At 32.4% G+C, this 15,832-nt stretch overlaps 1 protein-coding gene across 8 annotated transcripts in view; it reads right to left on the bottom strand.

Annotated features, from left to right (window-relative positions):
• The window catches only part of LOC130613202 (E3 ubiquitin-protein ligase rnf213-alpha-like), a 108,615-nt gene extending 93,051 nt beyond the window's left edge, over window positions 1-15,564 (bottom strand). For 4 of the 8 annotated variants that reach the window (XM_057434538.1, XM_057434537.1, XM_057434534.1 and 1 more), the window contains exons 1-5: window positions 15,419-15,564; window positions 9,413-9,492; window positions 7,660-7,737; window positions 2,745-2,816; window positions 2,461-2,541 (exon numbers count right to left, since the gene is read on the bottom strand). In XM_057434538.1, coding sequence (XP_057290521.1) covers window positions 2,461-2,541; window positions 2,745-2,816; window positions 7,660-7,737; window positions 9,413-9,492; window positions 15,419-15,491 — 384 coding nt within the window. In that variant the 5' untranslated portion in view covers window positions 15,492-15,564. Of the gene's footprint in view, window positions 1-2,460; window positions 2,542-2,744; window positions 2,817-7,659; window positions 7,738-9,412; window positions 9,493-9,572; window positions 9,722-15,418 lie in introns of those variants that run through there. The other 4 variants (XM_057434539.1, XM_057434536.1, XM_057434535.1 and 1 more) reach the window with 3 other exon arrangements.
• Between the last annotated feature and the right edge of the window lie 268 nt (window positions 15,565-15,832).

A 15,832-nucleotide genomic window follows, 5' to 3' on the forward strand; every position in this document is an offset into this window, starting at 1 on the left:
CTTTTTGCCTTTGACAATTAAAAGTTCTTGTTTATACCTCTTTCTAAATCCCCTGACCGTGCTTTCGTTTATTTTTGGAAACTTTTGCTTGAACGCTCTCACACATGTAGCAGAACCATTCTCACTTGCATATTTCCCAATGTTAAATCTATCCTGCACTGTGTATGTGACATACTTTCCACGAGAAGAGCTCTCTTCAGACACCGATGTTTGAGCAGCAACTAAATCAATGGTTCCCAAATCCGATTGACTACCTTGGCTGCTCCCGCTAAAGATATAAAGGAGAAATTTGATAAATATTGCCAGAAAGATAAAACATATTAAATACATACCGTGATATTTTTTTAAATTTGCATAAATAGGAAAAAAACTTGATGAGACGAAAATTTATTACTTTTGTTTATACACTTACTTTGAGATTGATCCATGTCTTTAATTGCACGATAACAAAGAAAGACATAAAACAGTAAATCGAATGTTACGAAACGTGACACTGTGGGTGCTTGCTTTGTGGCGGCGAGACAGTCTCTTACTTTGTAATTGACATGATTCGAATTTCGAATGTTTTGAAAAAAAATAAGAATTGTCTACACACATTTGAAAAAGAGCTTTTTGCAACACACACACAGCTATGAGTCAACTCCATGATATTCCTTGTGCCATCTGAACATTTGCCAAAAGAGATCTCACAGGCAACAAAATATTTGATTGACAGGGGTGCTCAAGTTTTCGAAAAAATATCATCAGTTGCAGCAGAAGTAAAGATATAAAAACATTTTTCAAAAAAATAAGGAGAAGAAAAATGTGGAGGAACGGAGTACAAAATCTAATGTTATTGTGATTAACTAAAGAAAATTGTAATTTTCCTTCTATTTTTGTTTTAAATACCATATATGGTAGCCTACATGGTAATAAAAAAATAATATTCTTTAAGACCCGAGTTTTCGTTTCTTAGTCATATTTTTTTGCAAAAAAAGCCCCGATTCTCAAGCATTTTAATTTCGCGGTTTAAAAAACCAGATTTTTATGTGCACTTTAATTTTGCAGTTGACCGAAAAAATCATTTTTCGCGGCATTATAATTTCGTGGTTGAGCTCTAAATGCATTTTTTGCGGCATTTTAATTTCGCGTTTTTTTTTTCCGACCGTGAAACCGCGAAATTTTCATGCCGCGAAATTTTCATGCAATAAAGTATTTTCGTTTTTTAGTTCTTATATATTCACTCGACTAAAGGCTTGAAATATTCCTGATAATAGTGTTGATTTTGAATACGAGACTGACTGGCTTGGTATGCTCCATATAAAGTTCTTACTTTTATTTGACAGCAAAAAAGAAAAGTTCTGAACAAAGACTAAGCCTGTTCTGATGCTGGAAACATTGGCAGAGTAATAAAAATTTGATTTTTTTTATAAGATATGCTAAATTTTCACCAAGAATCTTTGCAGGAGAGCAATACAGTAGACTCAAAAGATAAATTAGTTTGTTATAAAAAGTTTTCGTTTCATCTTTGTGACACTGAATTATTTATAATTGAGTATTTTATACATTTGCCAAACAGGCGGTGAAATTAAAAAACAATGGAATATATTTCTCTTTATTATGGCCATAGTTCAATACACTCACAAAGTTTAATAACATGTGATGACCTATTTTTATTATTTGATACTACTGAACTTACTGAACAAATGTGTGGGTAAAGATAAAGAAAGTAAAGATTCTGAAATAAGAAAGGCAGTATTGTGCATTCGATTTGTTGTTGAACTTTTCCAGTCTGTATACTTAACCAATTTGGCGCCATCTCATCACAACAAACTTTGTTGTTCTAAGGCGGAAATATGTTGTGGAAAAGGGACTCAAATTATGAAAAAAATATTGTTTGTTATGACAGATATTTTTTAAGTTTCAAGACATACAAATAAAGGTTATAAAGGCTGATAGTACTATAGTACATGAAATATTTTTACTTGTCTTGAGTTAAAGATCTTATTCTTGACATTTAATGGCAAATACATTTAAAACCTACTTATTGTAACCCCATACAGCCATAAAAATTCTGTAAAAATGAAGATACTTAGTTATGAAATATAGTTATTTGTTTTTATAGTAGCTATGTATCTTAGTAAATTTGTGTCTGTCACAAAATAGTTTTTTTTTCACCTCTCTTTTAAATATGTAAAGGAGAACTAAAAAATCAAAAAATATGTTCTTATATTTTCCTTGGCACTGTGTGATAACTACAATATATAATTACAGACTTCTTAGAAGAGGAAATACTTTGCTGTTGTAGCTGCTTAAAAAATATTTTAAAACTTATTGCAGTGTTCTTAAGAGCACCTAGTATTAGCTTAAATTTGTACCAGGATATAGATAACTTTGAAGTCTTGCAAGGATTCTCTTTTGAGTTGTAAAAATACTATTTGTCCTAATTTATTTTTATCCTTCGCTGATTACTTTTATTACCTGAAAAGAAACATCGTTGTTTGTTTCTTGATTTAAAACTTTGTTTTCTTTTTCCTGTGAGCCATCCTTTGGAAGAATTGTCTAAAGAAATATATCTAAGGATTATAATTTAAATTGAAACTAATACAGTAAATAATAAATCATAATAATCATAAACATCATAATAAAAAAATTCTTAAAAGAAGTACAGTAATAGAAACAACTTTACAATATTTATACTAAAATATCCAAAAATTTGTATTTCTGCATATACCCCACATAGATGCAAAGTCAGGAACTCTTACTTTGGAGGATGAAGTATTAGATGGTTGATCTTTCTGAGGAATTTCTTGGCTACTACTCCCATTTTGGTGTAACTAAGAACAATTTCAGAATAACAGAATTATTGCAATTCCATAAACAAAAAGAGCTGTCATGTAAAATACTTTACTGCGTGAAAATAAGTAACATTAATTTTCCTTAAATCAAATTATACAGGCACATACCAATGTTAAGGCAGTAACTTGCAAAAAGTGCACACAATCTTAAATAAATCCCTTAATTTAAAATTAACTGGCATACCAATCCAGTCCATGCAATTCCAACTTATCAAATAATAATTCGAACCCAGTAATTTTATAAAGGTCTTTGGCAACCTTTTTTTTAGAATGTCTGATTTAAAGGGATCCCGAGGTGTCTACACAAGTTTGGTTTATATGAAAATGTACATGATTTTATTCATACCTTTGTTATTTATTTTGTTCAAACTCATCGATTCAACAAATAACGTTAATCAAAAGTTTGTGCTTCGCTCGCTTACTTCCTTCCCGCTCTGTCCGCCATTGCTTCTTGTCCCACTTCTTTTCGAAATAGTGAAGAACTTATTTTCATTACTCAAAACCACAAATTATGACGTCACAGTTGCGTAGCGTGAAAAAATTGCTGTTAGCCTATAAACAATCCCTCTGGCTTCACTGCATTCGTCTTCCTATTTTATAAGTTGATGCAACATTCTCTGTATAAAATGTCTTTTATGATCATGTGTACGACCACGAAACTCATTCTGAAAAATATGCTCATCTCAGATTTGTTTCGCGGTCTTTTTCACGTGGTGCGCATGCTGTGAGGACGTGTAAACATGCCGCACGGTTGTGCTTATAAATGTCACAATCAATCTAATTTAAATGATAATGTATCGTATCATAAATTTCCAAATGATCCAGAATTAAATAAAACATGGATTGCCAAAGTCAAACGGACCTCACTGCCAAAATATCGGTACTTGTGTTCAACCCATTTCACCGAAGACTGTTTCGACAAATCTTTTGATATGCAACAAAAGTATGCAGCAAATAAAAATAAAAAAATGATTCGGAAGCTGGTGCCAGGGGCAATACCCACCTTATTCCCTCATATTGAGCCAACACCTGAGAGAGCATCATCCACAAAAAGATTGAAAGTCAAAGAACAAGCTGAGGTATTGTGATTTGCAATAACAACTTGGTGACCAGTCTTCAGCTTATAATTACGAGATATCAAATATGAAACTTCTTGAGAAAAATGATAAATATAGATACGTAAATTTATTTATCTTCCTTCCAATCATATACATTTTGTGTTATAAAAAGGTGTGACATATATAATATAATATACCTTAGTACCCAGGCCTTATCATTTGATTTTCTTTTAATTTCAGATTGTCTCAGACTTATTAGAAAAACAAGACTCTTATACATTTCCAGTTGATGATTTTGACAGTCTTGGAAGCCTCTCGCCTGCTGATTCTGATGTTCAAGGTTCTAGAAATATGTCAACTCAAACAGACATCACTTACAACCCAGTCAGTGTGCAAACAGAACCGACGTATTATCGAGATGCGTCTACCCTCACGAGGATGAGACACTTCAGAAGTATTAGGTGCCAAACAAAAACGTTCAAAAAGAACAATCCATCGAAAGGTGTACAATTTCCAATACCCAAGAAAGGTATTTTAGAAAGTGATGGCGTAAAAATTGTTTGTCAGAATCGTGAGAGTGTGTCGACTGACGTGTTAGAGACTGTGGTGGCTGACAATTTTTGTAACAATTTGGGTGTTCAGAGTAGTGGTTTAGATGAAGCGGAGGATGTCATTAGTGCTGCTGTTGAAATTGTAAATAATAAATTGGATGGTGTAAAAAATGAATTGGATGGTGTAAATAATGAATTGGAGGTTGTAAATAATGAATTGGAGGTTGTAAATAATGAATTGGAATTGGATGATAAATCAGAAAGTTCGAGTGACGAATGTGGTGAAGACGCTGCTGATAGTGATTATGTTCCTTCACAGAATGAGAATGCAACAGAATCTGATCTTTCGCAGAATGAGTGTGTCAGTTGGAAGGAGAAAATTAGAAATGAACGTGTATTTCTAGTTTACGAGAGTAAGTTATTTGAATTGCTCGGTCGGTGTCCAAGGTGTGGTGGGCCTGTTGATCAATCTGAAATCAGAGAAGTTATGAATACCGGTTCCCAATTGCATTTAAAAATTAATTGCTTCAATGAATGCAATATCGAATGGAAAAGTCAACCAATGGTCGGCTCACCAAACGGATTGGGAAATTTATTTATTTCAACATCAATCGCTTTTTCAGGGGTACCGTTTGCAAAAATTTCGAGGTTTGCATGGTTGATTAATTTGAAATTCATATCTGACAGTGTGTATTATCAGATTCGACGTGATTTCATCCTTCCCGTAGTTAGACAAAAGTGGAATGTCGAACGTAAACGTATGGTGGAATTGTTGAAATCGCGTGATGTCGTTGTTCTCGTTGGTGACGGAAGATGCGATAGCCCTGGCCATTCTGCAAAGTACTGCAATTATACGTTCATGGAAACACTTACCGGGAAAGTTATTGACACTGTTGTGGTACCTGTAACAGAAGTAAAGAATTCAAATGCCATGGAAAAAGAAGGGTTTGTTCGTATTTTACGACAGCTGCAAAATAATGATGTTCACGTGGATGTTGTGGCCACAGATAAACACACACAAATACGCAAACTAATGCGAGTGAACCCTGAGTTCAACACAATCAAACATCAATTTGATCCATGGCACGTTGCCAAAAATATAAATAAAAAAATCAATAAAATTGCAAAAAAGAAAAGTCATGAAAGTTTGTTAGAGTGGGTACCTTCAATAGTGAACCACTTCTGGTGGAGCGTTACAACTGCCAATGGCGATGCTGACCTTATCTATGAAAAATTTCAGTCAATCATCTATCACACTATCAACAAACATGAATGGCCGGGATGTAAAAAATTTAAAAGGTGTGAACATGAACCACTTACGAAAGAAGAACAAAAAAGTAAGAACTGGTTGTTAGAGGGTTCACCAGCTCATCAATATTTAGTTTCAATGGTCAGAGACAAGTCCTTCAAAAATGACTTGAAGTATTTAACGGATGTCGTGCACACAACGAATGTGGAAGTTTTTAACAACCTTTTGTTGAAGTATATTCCTAAGCAGTACCATTTTCAGCACGATCATATGGTCATGGGTGCTTATCTGGCTGCTTTGGATAATAACTTCAACTGCCAGCGAACTCAAGCAATTATTCAATCTGGTGAACAGCTTGGGTAACCACGCTTCAAAATTGCTTGGCGCAAACCAACGAAGAAGTTAATCGCTAGAACAGTATTTGAGAAAAAAATTATGAATACTTGAAGGTCATGATGATAGGTGCATACAAACGAGCGGCGAAACGTGAAAAACACAGGTCGAGAAAGCGAATCATGGCACCAAAAGAAAGAGCAAGCCGAGATGAAATAATTGAGAAGAAAACGAAAATGGCAAGATTTAAAACATGATATATACATGTAATTTAGAAAAGGTTTTGGGGGAAGCGATTTAATTCTATCAAATTTGAAAAACGTCCTGGGTTCTAAGTTCACAAATTCAGTCGAATAGGCGTTTGTGTTAAGGGCTCTATCTGTTCTGTTCTTCGCTCGTCATGTACTCCCACGCCTGGATAATTTCAGACATCCCGTCTGCTCCCTCATCGTCGCCATCGAAATTCACATAAATTCCATTTTCTTCTGGAAATTTTTTTCTAATTTTTGAAACCACACAAGCGGGAATGATTCTACGAACATGTCTTCCAAGTTTTGTATAAACAAACCAAGAAAACTGTCGATACGCTGCGTAGCGATAAGTCCTAAAACGAGAAAAAGGCCTGGGGATGAGGTTCATTAAATGTATATTTTTGCATGTACATAAGTTGAGTATAGTTTTTTGAGATATAAATAGAGTTATTTTGTTGTTTTGTATTTTGTTGAGCGTGTTGAGAAACATTTTGTATGAGATCTATGTTTGAGAATAATATATATTTTTACCGATTCGGTATATTGTCTATGCAAGGTAGCCATGCACCTTCCCTGTCATTCAAACTAACCATAGCGGTCCATAAAACATGTGGATTTAAACACACAGCATCGAAACTTTCATGCTGAGTTACGCATGTATAATCTAGAAAAAAAACAAATTGGGAAAATTTACAAACTAGATCTAGAGGCCTGTCTCATACAGGTCCTGGGATCGAGCATATAAAAATTTCTTAGTTATTCATTCAACAAAATATGCACACTAATCAATTATACAGAATCATACCACCAGAAATATATCTCAACTTTATTTCGTCGATTTCTGTGCAGCATAAACATTCACGACTCACAGGCATCGTACAGCAAAACGAACATTTACACCATGAGGATGGTTCGACGTCTAGGCGATTGATACGAGGCTCTTGCTCTCTAACTTCTTCTGGACAGTCGGGAACATCTTCCCAACTATCATCGCTATCATTGTTGGAATTGTTAACAACCTTTTTTTGTGGTTCAAACTGGTAAGGATTTACAGACATTTTGCTGCATTAACGAAACGATTTTCTTGTGTATTATGTATTTCGCGCGCTTTTGATACTGAACTGGCGCGTCACAACTTTGACCCGTGGAAAAAAGACTGGACGCTAGAGTTGAATTTTACCGAAATATAATCACAACAAAATGGAGGCGAGCGCTGCTGTTTTTACGAGGTAAACATGGATATATCTTCTACATAATATTGATTTGGCTAAAAAGACTTTCTCTACTATATTTCTTTGAATGTTTTGAGTTGCATAAGCATTACTTGTGTAGACACCTCGGGATCCCTTTAACATTAACTAAGAATTGGAAATATGTTACCTTTGATGCATGGGCGTTAGATGCTTCTTCTGGTACTTGTTTTACAATGTGTTGATTACTCACATCACTATCATGTGACTAAAATTATTTTACAGCATATTATTAACATTATTAACCAATTGTTACAAAGTTGTTTTAAACAACATTGAGGAAAAAAATTATTTTAATTTTTTAATAATTTCTTAAAAATAAAAATAAAGGAAAAGGGGAAATATCATCAAAACATCAAGACAGGTTGCTTTTTTCTATACAAGACTTTTCTGGAAAACTTTTGTATCACTATTTGCATGTGCCGGGAAAAATGTTTTTTATTCAGGACAGCAATCATTCACAGATATAAACCTATGGTGTTGCTGGTGATAACTTGTACATCTGTTTTAGAGTTGGATAAAATTGCAAAATTTTGGTCCCAAGTTGTCCCTAGTTATCCACACAAGGATTAAATAAGTGAATGGCCAATCGTTTCCAAATTAATTTACCTTGAATTCTATGCGTAATGATATGTTTTTAGCAATATTTATGCATAGATATGAATTAGTGTAGTGAAATAGTGACATCTGATTTGTCAATTAACACAGGTACTGTCGGATAAAAAAATTAATATGCGTAATATTTGTTTTAACTTGGCATTTGGTTACTCCTGGCAGAATATTTGGGGAGTATTTTTTTGTTCGCAGTATTTGCTCTATAAGCAGGACTCTGCTTTAAATTTATCTGTATCTCAAACGCACACTCATATTCTAATGTAAATAGCTTTAATCTAAGTAAAACAGCATTTATTACTGAGAAATATCCTTATAAAAAAGATGCTTTTGTCCCTTTGTATCAATAGAAAATGTAATGCGATTGGTTTTCTGTTTTGTTTTTTGTTATACATAAGCATATTCAGTCATTTTGCTATTTTTAAGTATACTGCCTTACACGTTTTTATACAAACAATTAGGAACATAAACCTTTGACTATCTGAAAATTCCAAATATATGAACACATTTTATCCTTTCTATTATACCTGAAAAAGCTTTGTTTCCCCAAATCATATTGTGGTGTTGCATATCCAAAAAAAAAACCGTACTGACATTGATCGTAAAAAATGTGTATGGAAACAATGATGCTAGTCCTTGTACTCATGCCAGTACTGTTATGCTTGGCTGGTGTATTAAGTAGAAACTTAAGAGAAAGACAGAATGTCACAATGAAACAGAGCCCTGCTACTTTTAAATCCTTTTTTAAAAAAAAGTTCTTCGCTATACATGTTAAGATCATACATCAAACTCTTACATAGGGGTTGTATTTCTTAAATAAATTGAAAACAACAAAGAAATAAAATATAATTATATTTGTTCAGGCTTTGAAATTGCTTAACCTTGCCAGTGCATCATAGTAAGCATATTTTTTCAGCCTCTCATTCTTGTACAAGTTAAAAAAAAACTTCGAAAAAAAAAGACAAATTGTACAAATAAAAAGAATATTAGTGGTGCACAATTTTCACCAGGTAAGATGTAACAAATCAAGTTTGTGCATTACTATATACTTTATTTTTTTACCAGACAGTACCTTTAAAGAAAACTCCACTTGATTGTAAAAGAGACATAGTAATCGTATAGTCAATAAAGTTCAATCTCTGCAAACATGTATATACTTTTTTTCATTTTAGCATAAAAACTTTGTCCAATTATTATAAGACATAAAAACCAGGATAAAATTACATGCACACCAACTAAAAATGAAAATTGTGAATTTATTATCATGTTACCTGTAAATTTTTTCCTTTTCCACCATCTTTTGATTGTACTTCCTTAGTGGTACTACCATGATCCTGTGGTACATTTGAAGCTAAAAATAAACAAGTTAAAATAATAATTTCGTTTTTAACCTTTTTAACACTGATCACAAACGAGACAGTATTTTCTCACCCTCCACAGAGCAGGTTGGTTCTGATAAATCCAATTTGTGACAAGGAAATACCACAACACTTTAGTTTGCAGCAATAGAAAATAATAAAAATTTGCATTACTGCAAAAACTGCATCTCATTTCCATTTTCCGTTGTCAAGTAATCATCCAGAGAGTTACAAAATACCTTATAAGGTTATAGATGTCATTCTTTAGCTACGAATTAACTCGTAAGTGATTGGTAACTTTAAGATGAAGAAATTCTAGCTAAATAACTTTGCTTCAATATATTATAAAATTTTCTGAAGTTAAAAGGATACATTTTTAGTCACTTATTCTTACAATGACATTTTTATTTTATCATTCTACTCATGTAATGTATAATTATTTAGCATAAAAGGGATAAGTTTTATTTAAATGGCTTCTGTGACTCAAATTTTATTGCAATCATCCAGAGTGTTACAAAATACCTTATAAGGTTATAGATGTTATTCTTTAGCTACGAATTAACTCGTAAGTGATTGGTAACTTTAAGATGAAGGAATTCTAGCTGAATAACTTTGCTTCAATATATTAGAAAATTTTCTGAAGTTAAAAGGATACATTTTTAGTCACTTATTCTTACAATGACATTTTTTATCATTCTACTCATGTAATGTATAATTATTTAGCATAAAAGGGATCAAGTTTTATTTAAATTGCTTCTGTGACTCAAATTTTATTGCACACGAAACAGTGTATAGTCAGATGATGCAAACGTTATGCATATGTAATCATTACACATTCAAAAAGATCTCACAAATCAATTTTGAAGATTAACTGCATAGTGCGTAACAAATATTATTGCCTATCCGAATAGCAAAATATGTCATGTCTAACAGCGTAACAGAAATCACAATTTGATAGACAGCTTTTTGTAAACTTTATTCGCGAGTTTGTTTACATATATCATACGTCTTGTTAAATCTTAAATTCTTTAAATATGAATATCTTAAGAACGAAAAGAGCTTTTTAAAAAATTTAAAAAGACTTGTTAGCTAACTTTTTAAGCTCTATAATAAAAGTCTAACATTATTTTATACCTGGGGTTCCCTTTAAAGGCATAAAAAACTTTTTCTTTTCTTAAATAGCAATCAAACAGATTGGTTATTTCAGCTTCTTTAGCAAATTTTCAAACAAAAAAAGTGTAAAAGACAAGAAGGTAGCAATAAAGTGCAAAAGAAAGTGGTTAATGTCAGAAGAAGATCTAGAACATGCTTTTTACGAGCTTAATTCAGTATCAGGCACTTCTATACACGCTGTGGCAAACGTTTTGGAGTTAACAAATTCACCATTCGTTTCAGAATTAAAAATTGACAAGAAAGGGTAGAATTAAGGAAGCCTGACCAGAAGTGCGTTTTTAATAAAGAAACGGAGCAGGAGCAAGCAAACTGTATCGGTGTTGTGTGCAACTTGAGATTCAGCCCAACAATGCTCCAAATTATTGTAAGTACCTTTATTCAGGACGTTTTATATAATTGCATGGTTAATAAGTGTCGCCTAGTTCTTTCACTTCCTTGTAGGATCTGGTGAGTCAGTACATCTCCCAATATAATATTGACACGGCACAATTCAAGCAAAAATTTTGAAACCACCCACTACTGAAAAGAAGTTGGTTTGAAAATAATTTGCTTGTATATATCCAACTAAAAAGGTTTTTTTTTCAATCTTTATGTTGGAAGCTGACTAGAAGAATATTGTCAAACGATGAAGATGGCTATCCATGTGCCTTAGAGATCGATTGCCTCCAACAAAAGTATATTGCCACAGACTGCATTTTTAAGGAATATGACGTTGCAGGGGCAGATGTAGAGGTTTTCCCAGTGCATGACGTCGTTTGTGGTCCACTAAGTGTCCAAATTTTTCAACAAAATATCTGGCTACAAGTACTACAAATCCCACAATTTTCAGAAATTTTTCATTTTTTCAGTCTTTTATGGTACTTGTATCTGAATTTCTTTGCCTTCCTCGGGAAGCAAGGCAAACGTAGTAGTGGTGGTACTCATAGATAAACTAACCTGGACTTCCAGTGTAAAACTTCATGCTTTGACTATCAACTTTCAGCCATTTTATTCTGATAAAATGCGGCAATCGTAGTAATTTATTCGCAAAGAGTTACCAGATTAAAAATAAATATTTTATAATTATGCTTGTTGTGTCACTACCAAACCCACTTTTATTAAATAACGCTATCGTCAATGTTCTTACGTTAACGGTTAATCATTTTTATTAACGGTTAATGTGTTTTGTTGCCTGTTAACTTTTTTTGTTAACTGATAACAAACATAATTGACTGTCAATTGACTGTAAAAGATTGGCCGTTAATATAATTTGTTGACGGTTAATAATTTTGATTGTCGGTCATTACAGATATTTTATAAATATGAAAGACGTATTAACGGTTAATAACAATTTTTGACGGACAATCAGAAAAATTAACAATTAATTAAATGTGATGTCTGCTAATTTTAAACGTTGCCAGTCGATTTAAAGTTTAAATTTTAGTCAAATGCACTGGCTTCGTATCGATTAATTAAATCTTTCGTATAATTTTATTTTGAAACGAACTTTTTCGTATCATCAAAATTATATAGTTCGTATCATTCAAAATAAAGTTTGTATGTAGTTCGTATCGTTTCAAAGAAGTTCGTATGAGAAGTTGCTCATAAAATTTTTTATTATAATTATTAAATTATTGCATCGCCCTTTACATTGTTTACGGCATTTAAAAACAAATTGACATATGATCTAGATGGAAATTACACAAGCAATAAAATCACCGTCCCAAAATTCTCCGTCACATTTTTTGCCAAGGCGAAAAAATCTGCTCTATGAAAATCCACCTTTAGTCTTGCAGTATTACATTTTAGCTAGCATAATTTCAAACATATATAATAATCACAACGAAGGAGGGTGTTACGACAATAATAATCTGCCTTGTTTTTCACTTGTATTATAACTATTTAGCGAAAATAGCTATTTTTTGTTACAAATGACACAAAAATTTAAGTTGTGTTGTCTTTTAGCAATTTACTTTTCTTTGCTTAAAAAATTTATATTTTTATTTTAAACGAAGCACTTTGCTACAAAACAAAGTATTTCTTAGCATTCGTATAATGATACGAAAAAAACGTACGAACCTTTTGAGACGATATTGATATTGGAAGTTAACAAGATTTATTAACCGTCAATAATGTTTATTCTCTGTTAATTAACTCTGTTAACGGTTAATATTTACAGAGAAGATTTGCAAGTTATAAATTAACCGTTAACTAGAAATATTAACGGTTAGTATTAATTAACTACAGTCAATTTATTTAGTTGACGGTCAATTTATTTCATTGTCAGTCAATTTATGTAGTTGACGGTCAATGTTTTTAGTTGACGATCAATTTATTTTGTTGATGGTGACGCTATTTAATAAAAGTGTGTTTGGTAGTAGTAGTAACATAATTAATACGTAATGTAAACAAACAGCGCAGCAATTAAGTCGATATTAAAAATGAATATGAGCGATTATGATGAAGAATTTTCAATAATCTTTAAAAACTGAGAACGCGAATACCCCATTGAAGCTTTTAATGGTGAAGAAAATCATTGCACAACACCAAAAGGATAAATAAATAGATAAATAAATAAATAAATAAATAAATAAATAAATAAAATGCTTCTATTTAATAATACATGCTGTATTATTAAATAGAATCACGATACATTATTTATGACAATGGTTTTTCTTAAGCAAAAGCCATCAATAGCCATGATATTAAAAAAAAAAAGATTTTACAACCTATATATGGACACAAATCATTATACTAAATGCCTTTCTTTATAAATGTAAATTCTTGCAAGGTCAAAGACCTTGGGTCACTGCATTTTGGCAATCAGAAACTAAAGAATTTTAATTCCAGACCTAATTCAGACCAAAAACACAGGCTTTAAACTTGAGCATTTGGCAGAACTTTGTTAATTTTCACAGGATTTAAATGTCATGGGTGGCAGTCTTCCATAACCTTATTTAGTGACTATAAAATGGAAAAACAGGGAACAAAATAAAAATTATGTCAGATAACATAAAGATACATGATTAGCTGCTGTTCTGTCTGTTTACCATTGTGATCAGGCAATTATTCTCTGCTAAGAACTACAAAAAGATCACAAGGGATATTTTAAAGCATTTTGGCCATATAATTTTTAAAATTTTACTCAACCCCATTTTGGTGGCTTCTTTAGCATAATAACTGCAAATATTTTCACTGACAACAGAACTTTTTGTTAATTTCCTCCCCAAATGATAATGATAATAACAATAACAACATTCAAGATAAATTTTAACCATGAAAATGCCCAATCTTCGAAAATTCTACAGGAATTTAATTTTGCAAAAGGTCAATTCTGTATTGCGAGAAAAATTAGTTTTTTAACTGTTTGATTATAAATAAAACTTTGGAAATTTTATTTTTTCAGATTTAAGAAAACAAACAATACGTTTTCATGATTTTGGGGAGCCTTTTACATGAAACCTAAAATTAACTCAAATTACTTAGGTCGCTCTTTGCCCAAAGTGTATTAACATGACTGTTTACACTCACTGACCAAAGTAAAATTTAAATCAGTGCCAGATTATGATATAAAAAGTTTTTTTGATCAATGTTCATGCTTGAAAATCACTAACAAAAAAAATTTAGCCTTTTGCGGGTTATCATCAGTGGCAACTTTCGCTACTGTACAGAATTTCACTTCTGGTCTTATGTGCCTCATTGGAATAAAAAAACCGAGACCCCTATTTAATTTTGATCGTTTTGTCAAATAGCAATGAGTGACAACAAAATTACTTTAATGTTTGCTGCTTTGGAGCTCTTGTTGAAGATAATGATCGTATTTTTATGCAAGTAACTTGTCTAACCTTGTTTTATCTAATTGTACTCTTTCATTAATGCAAATCAGGCAAAAAAAGATTTTTTTGGAAAGCTAAAATTATAATAAAATTCCATCAACCCTAATCTCAGGGTTGATGGATAGCATTTTTTGATACAAGGATAAAATGCGTAGATTCTACCTTTCAATAAAAATAAAAATAAATTAATACAAAAAAGAAAAAAAACAATATGCTAGCGTTTCATCCTCAATATCATAAAAACGCTACATACCCTATCATCTTGTGCACTGCTTCAATCAACGAACTCTGGGGCAATTATCTTACCTAACAAACCTTGGGTTGTAACTTAATAAATAGATAGGTAGAGTGCATATTTTAGGGGAAACAGCTTAGATGGGGGTGTGCCTAGAACATTTAATGTTTATTTTAAGCTACACAGACCAATTAGGGTTGGCACTCTACCAGAAAACTCCCTGCAACATTCAACAGCCCACACATTGTGCCATCTCCCCAATTTCTCTCACATGGCTTAGGTTAAACCAGGGCATGGTAACATTCACTGGCCCATATTGAATCGCTGCCAAGGGGAATTAAACCTTGGCAGCGATTAATTCCTGCACATGTTTTCACATATGTCTAAGACAAGAAACTATGTGATTTTTCCTGGGCCTAATGTGTATCTCATATCTCAATGTCATTACAAAAAGCTAATTCTGGAGCAGTCTGAAATTCTGCCTTTGTCTAACAATAATTCTGTTCCCAGCTTAGCTAGCTATACACAGATTTATATGATTTCAAATTCACGTTTGAGAGAAAATTAAAAATATATACACTTCATTACACATGGATGTAGACAACCATAGAAATTCATCTAAATATCACTTTGACAAGTTTTCAAAATACGATTTTTAGAATATGAAATTTAAAAAGGAATAATAACACTGTTTACCGTTTAGTGGAGTACCGCACTCTGAACAAAATTTTCCTTCTCTTTCTTCGTTACAGGTACGGCATAACAACATTTCTGTGCACAACGACTACTTTACTATTTTTTTCAGACAGGGCGAAAATTTCTTGATTACCATTTATCACGTGCATCTTGTGATCGTTCCCTATTGGATATTCTAATAACAATAGACTTCTTAGAATTAGCATAAGACCCCGGGTACAAACTATCGTTTTAGCACCAACCGGTAACCGAATATGTAATCAAGTTATCTAAACAGCCTTAACCTCGTCCCCAGGATTTGTTAGACTTTTTATATTTGGACGGCCTGAAGGTTCCATCCCAATGTAAAAGACCTAAAAAGCCTTGGGGACAAGCGTGAAAAATAAAAATATCAGTGTAGTTGATGTGAGACGG

Source organism: Hydractinia symbiolongicarpus, chromosome 10 (genome assembly GCF_029227915.1).
Source record: "Hydractinia symbiolongicarpus strain clone_291-10 chromosome 10, HSymV2.1, whole genome shotgun sequence".
NCBI lineage: Eukaryota > Metazoa > Cnidaria > Hydrozoa > Anthoathecata > Hydractiniidae > Hydractinia > Hydractinia symbiolongicarpus.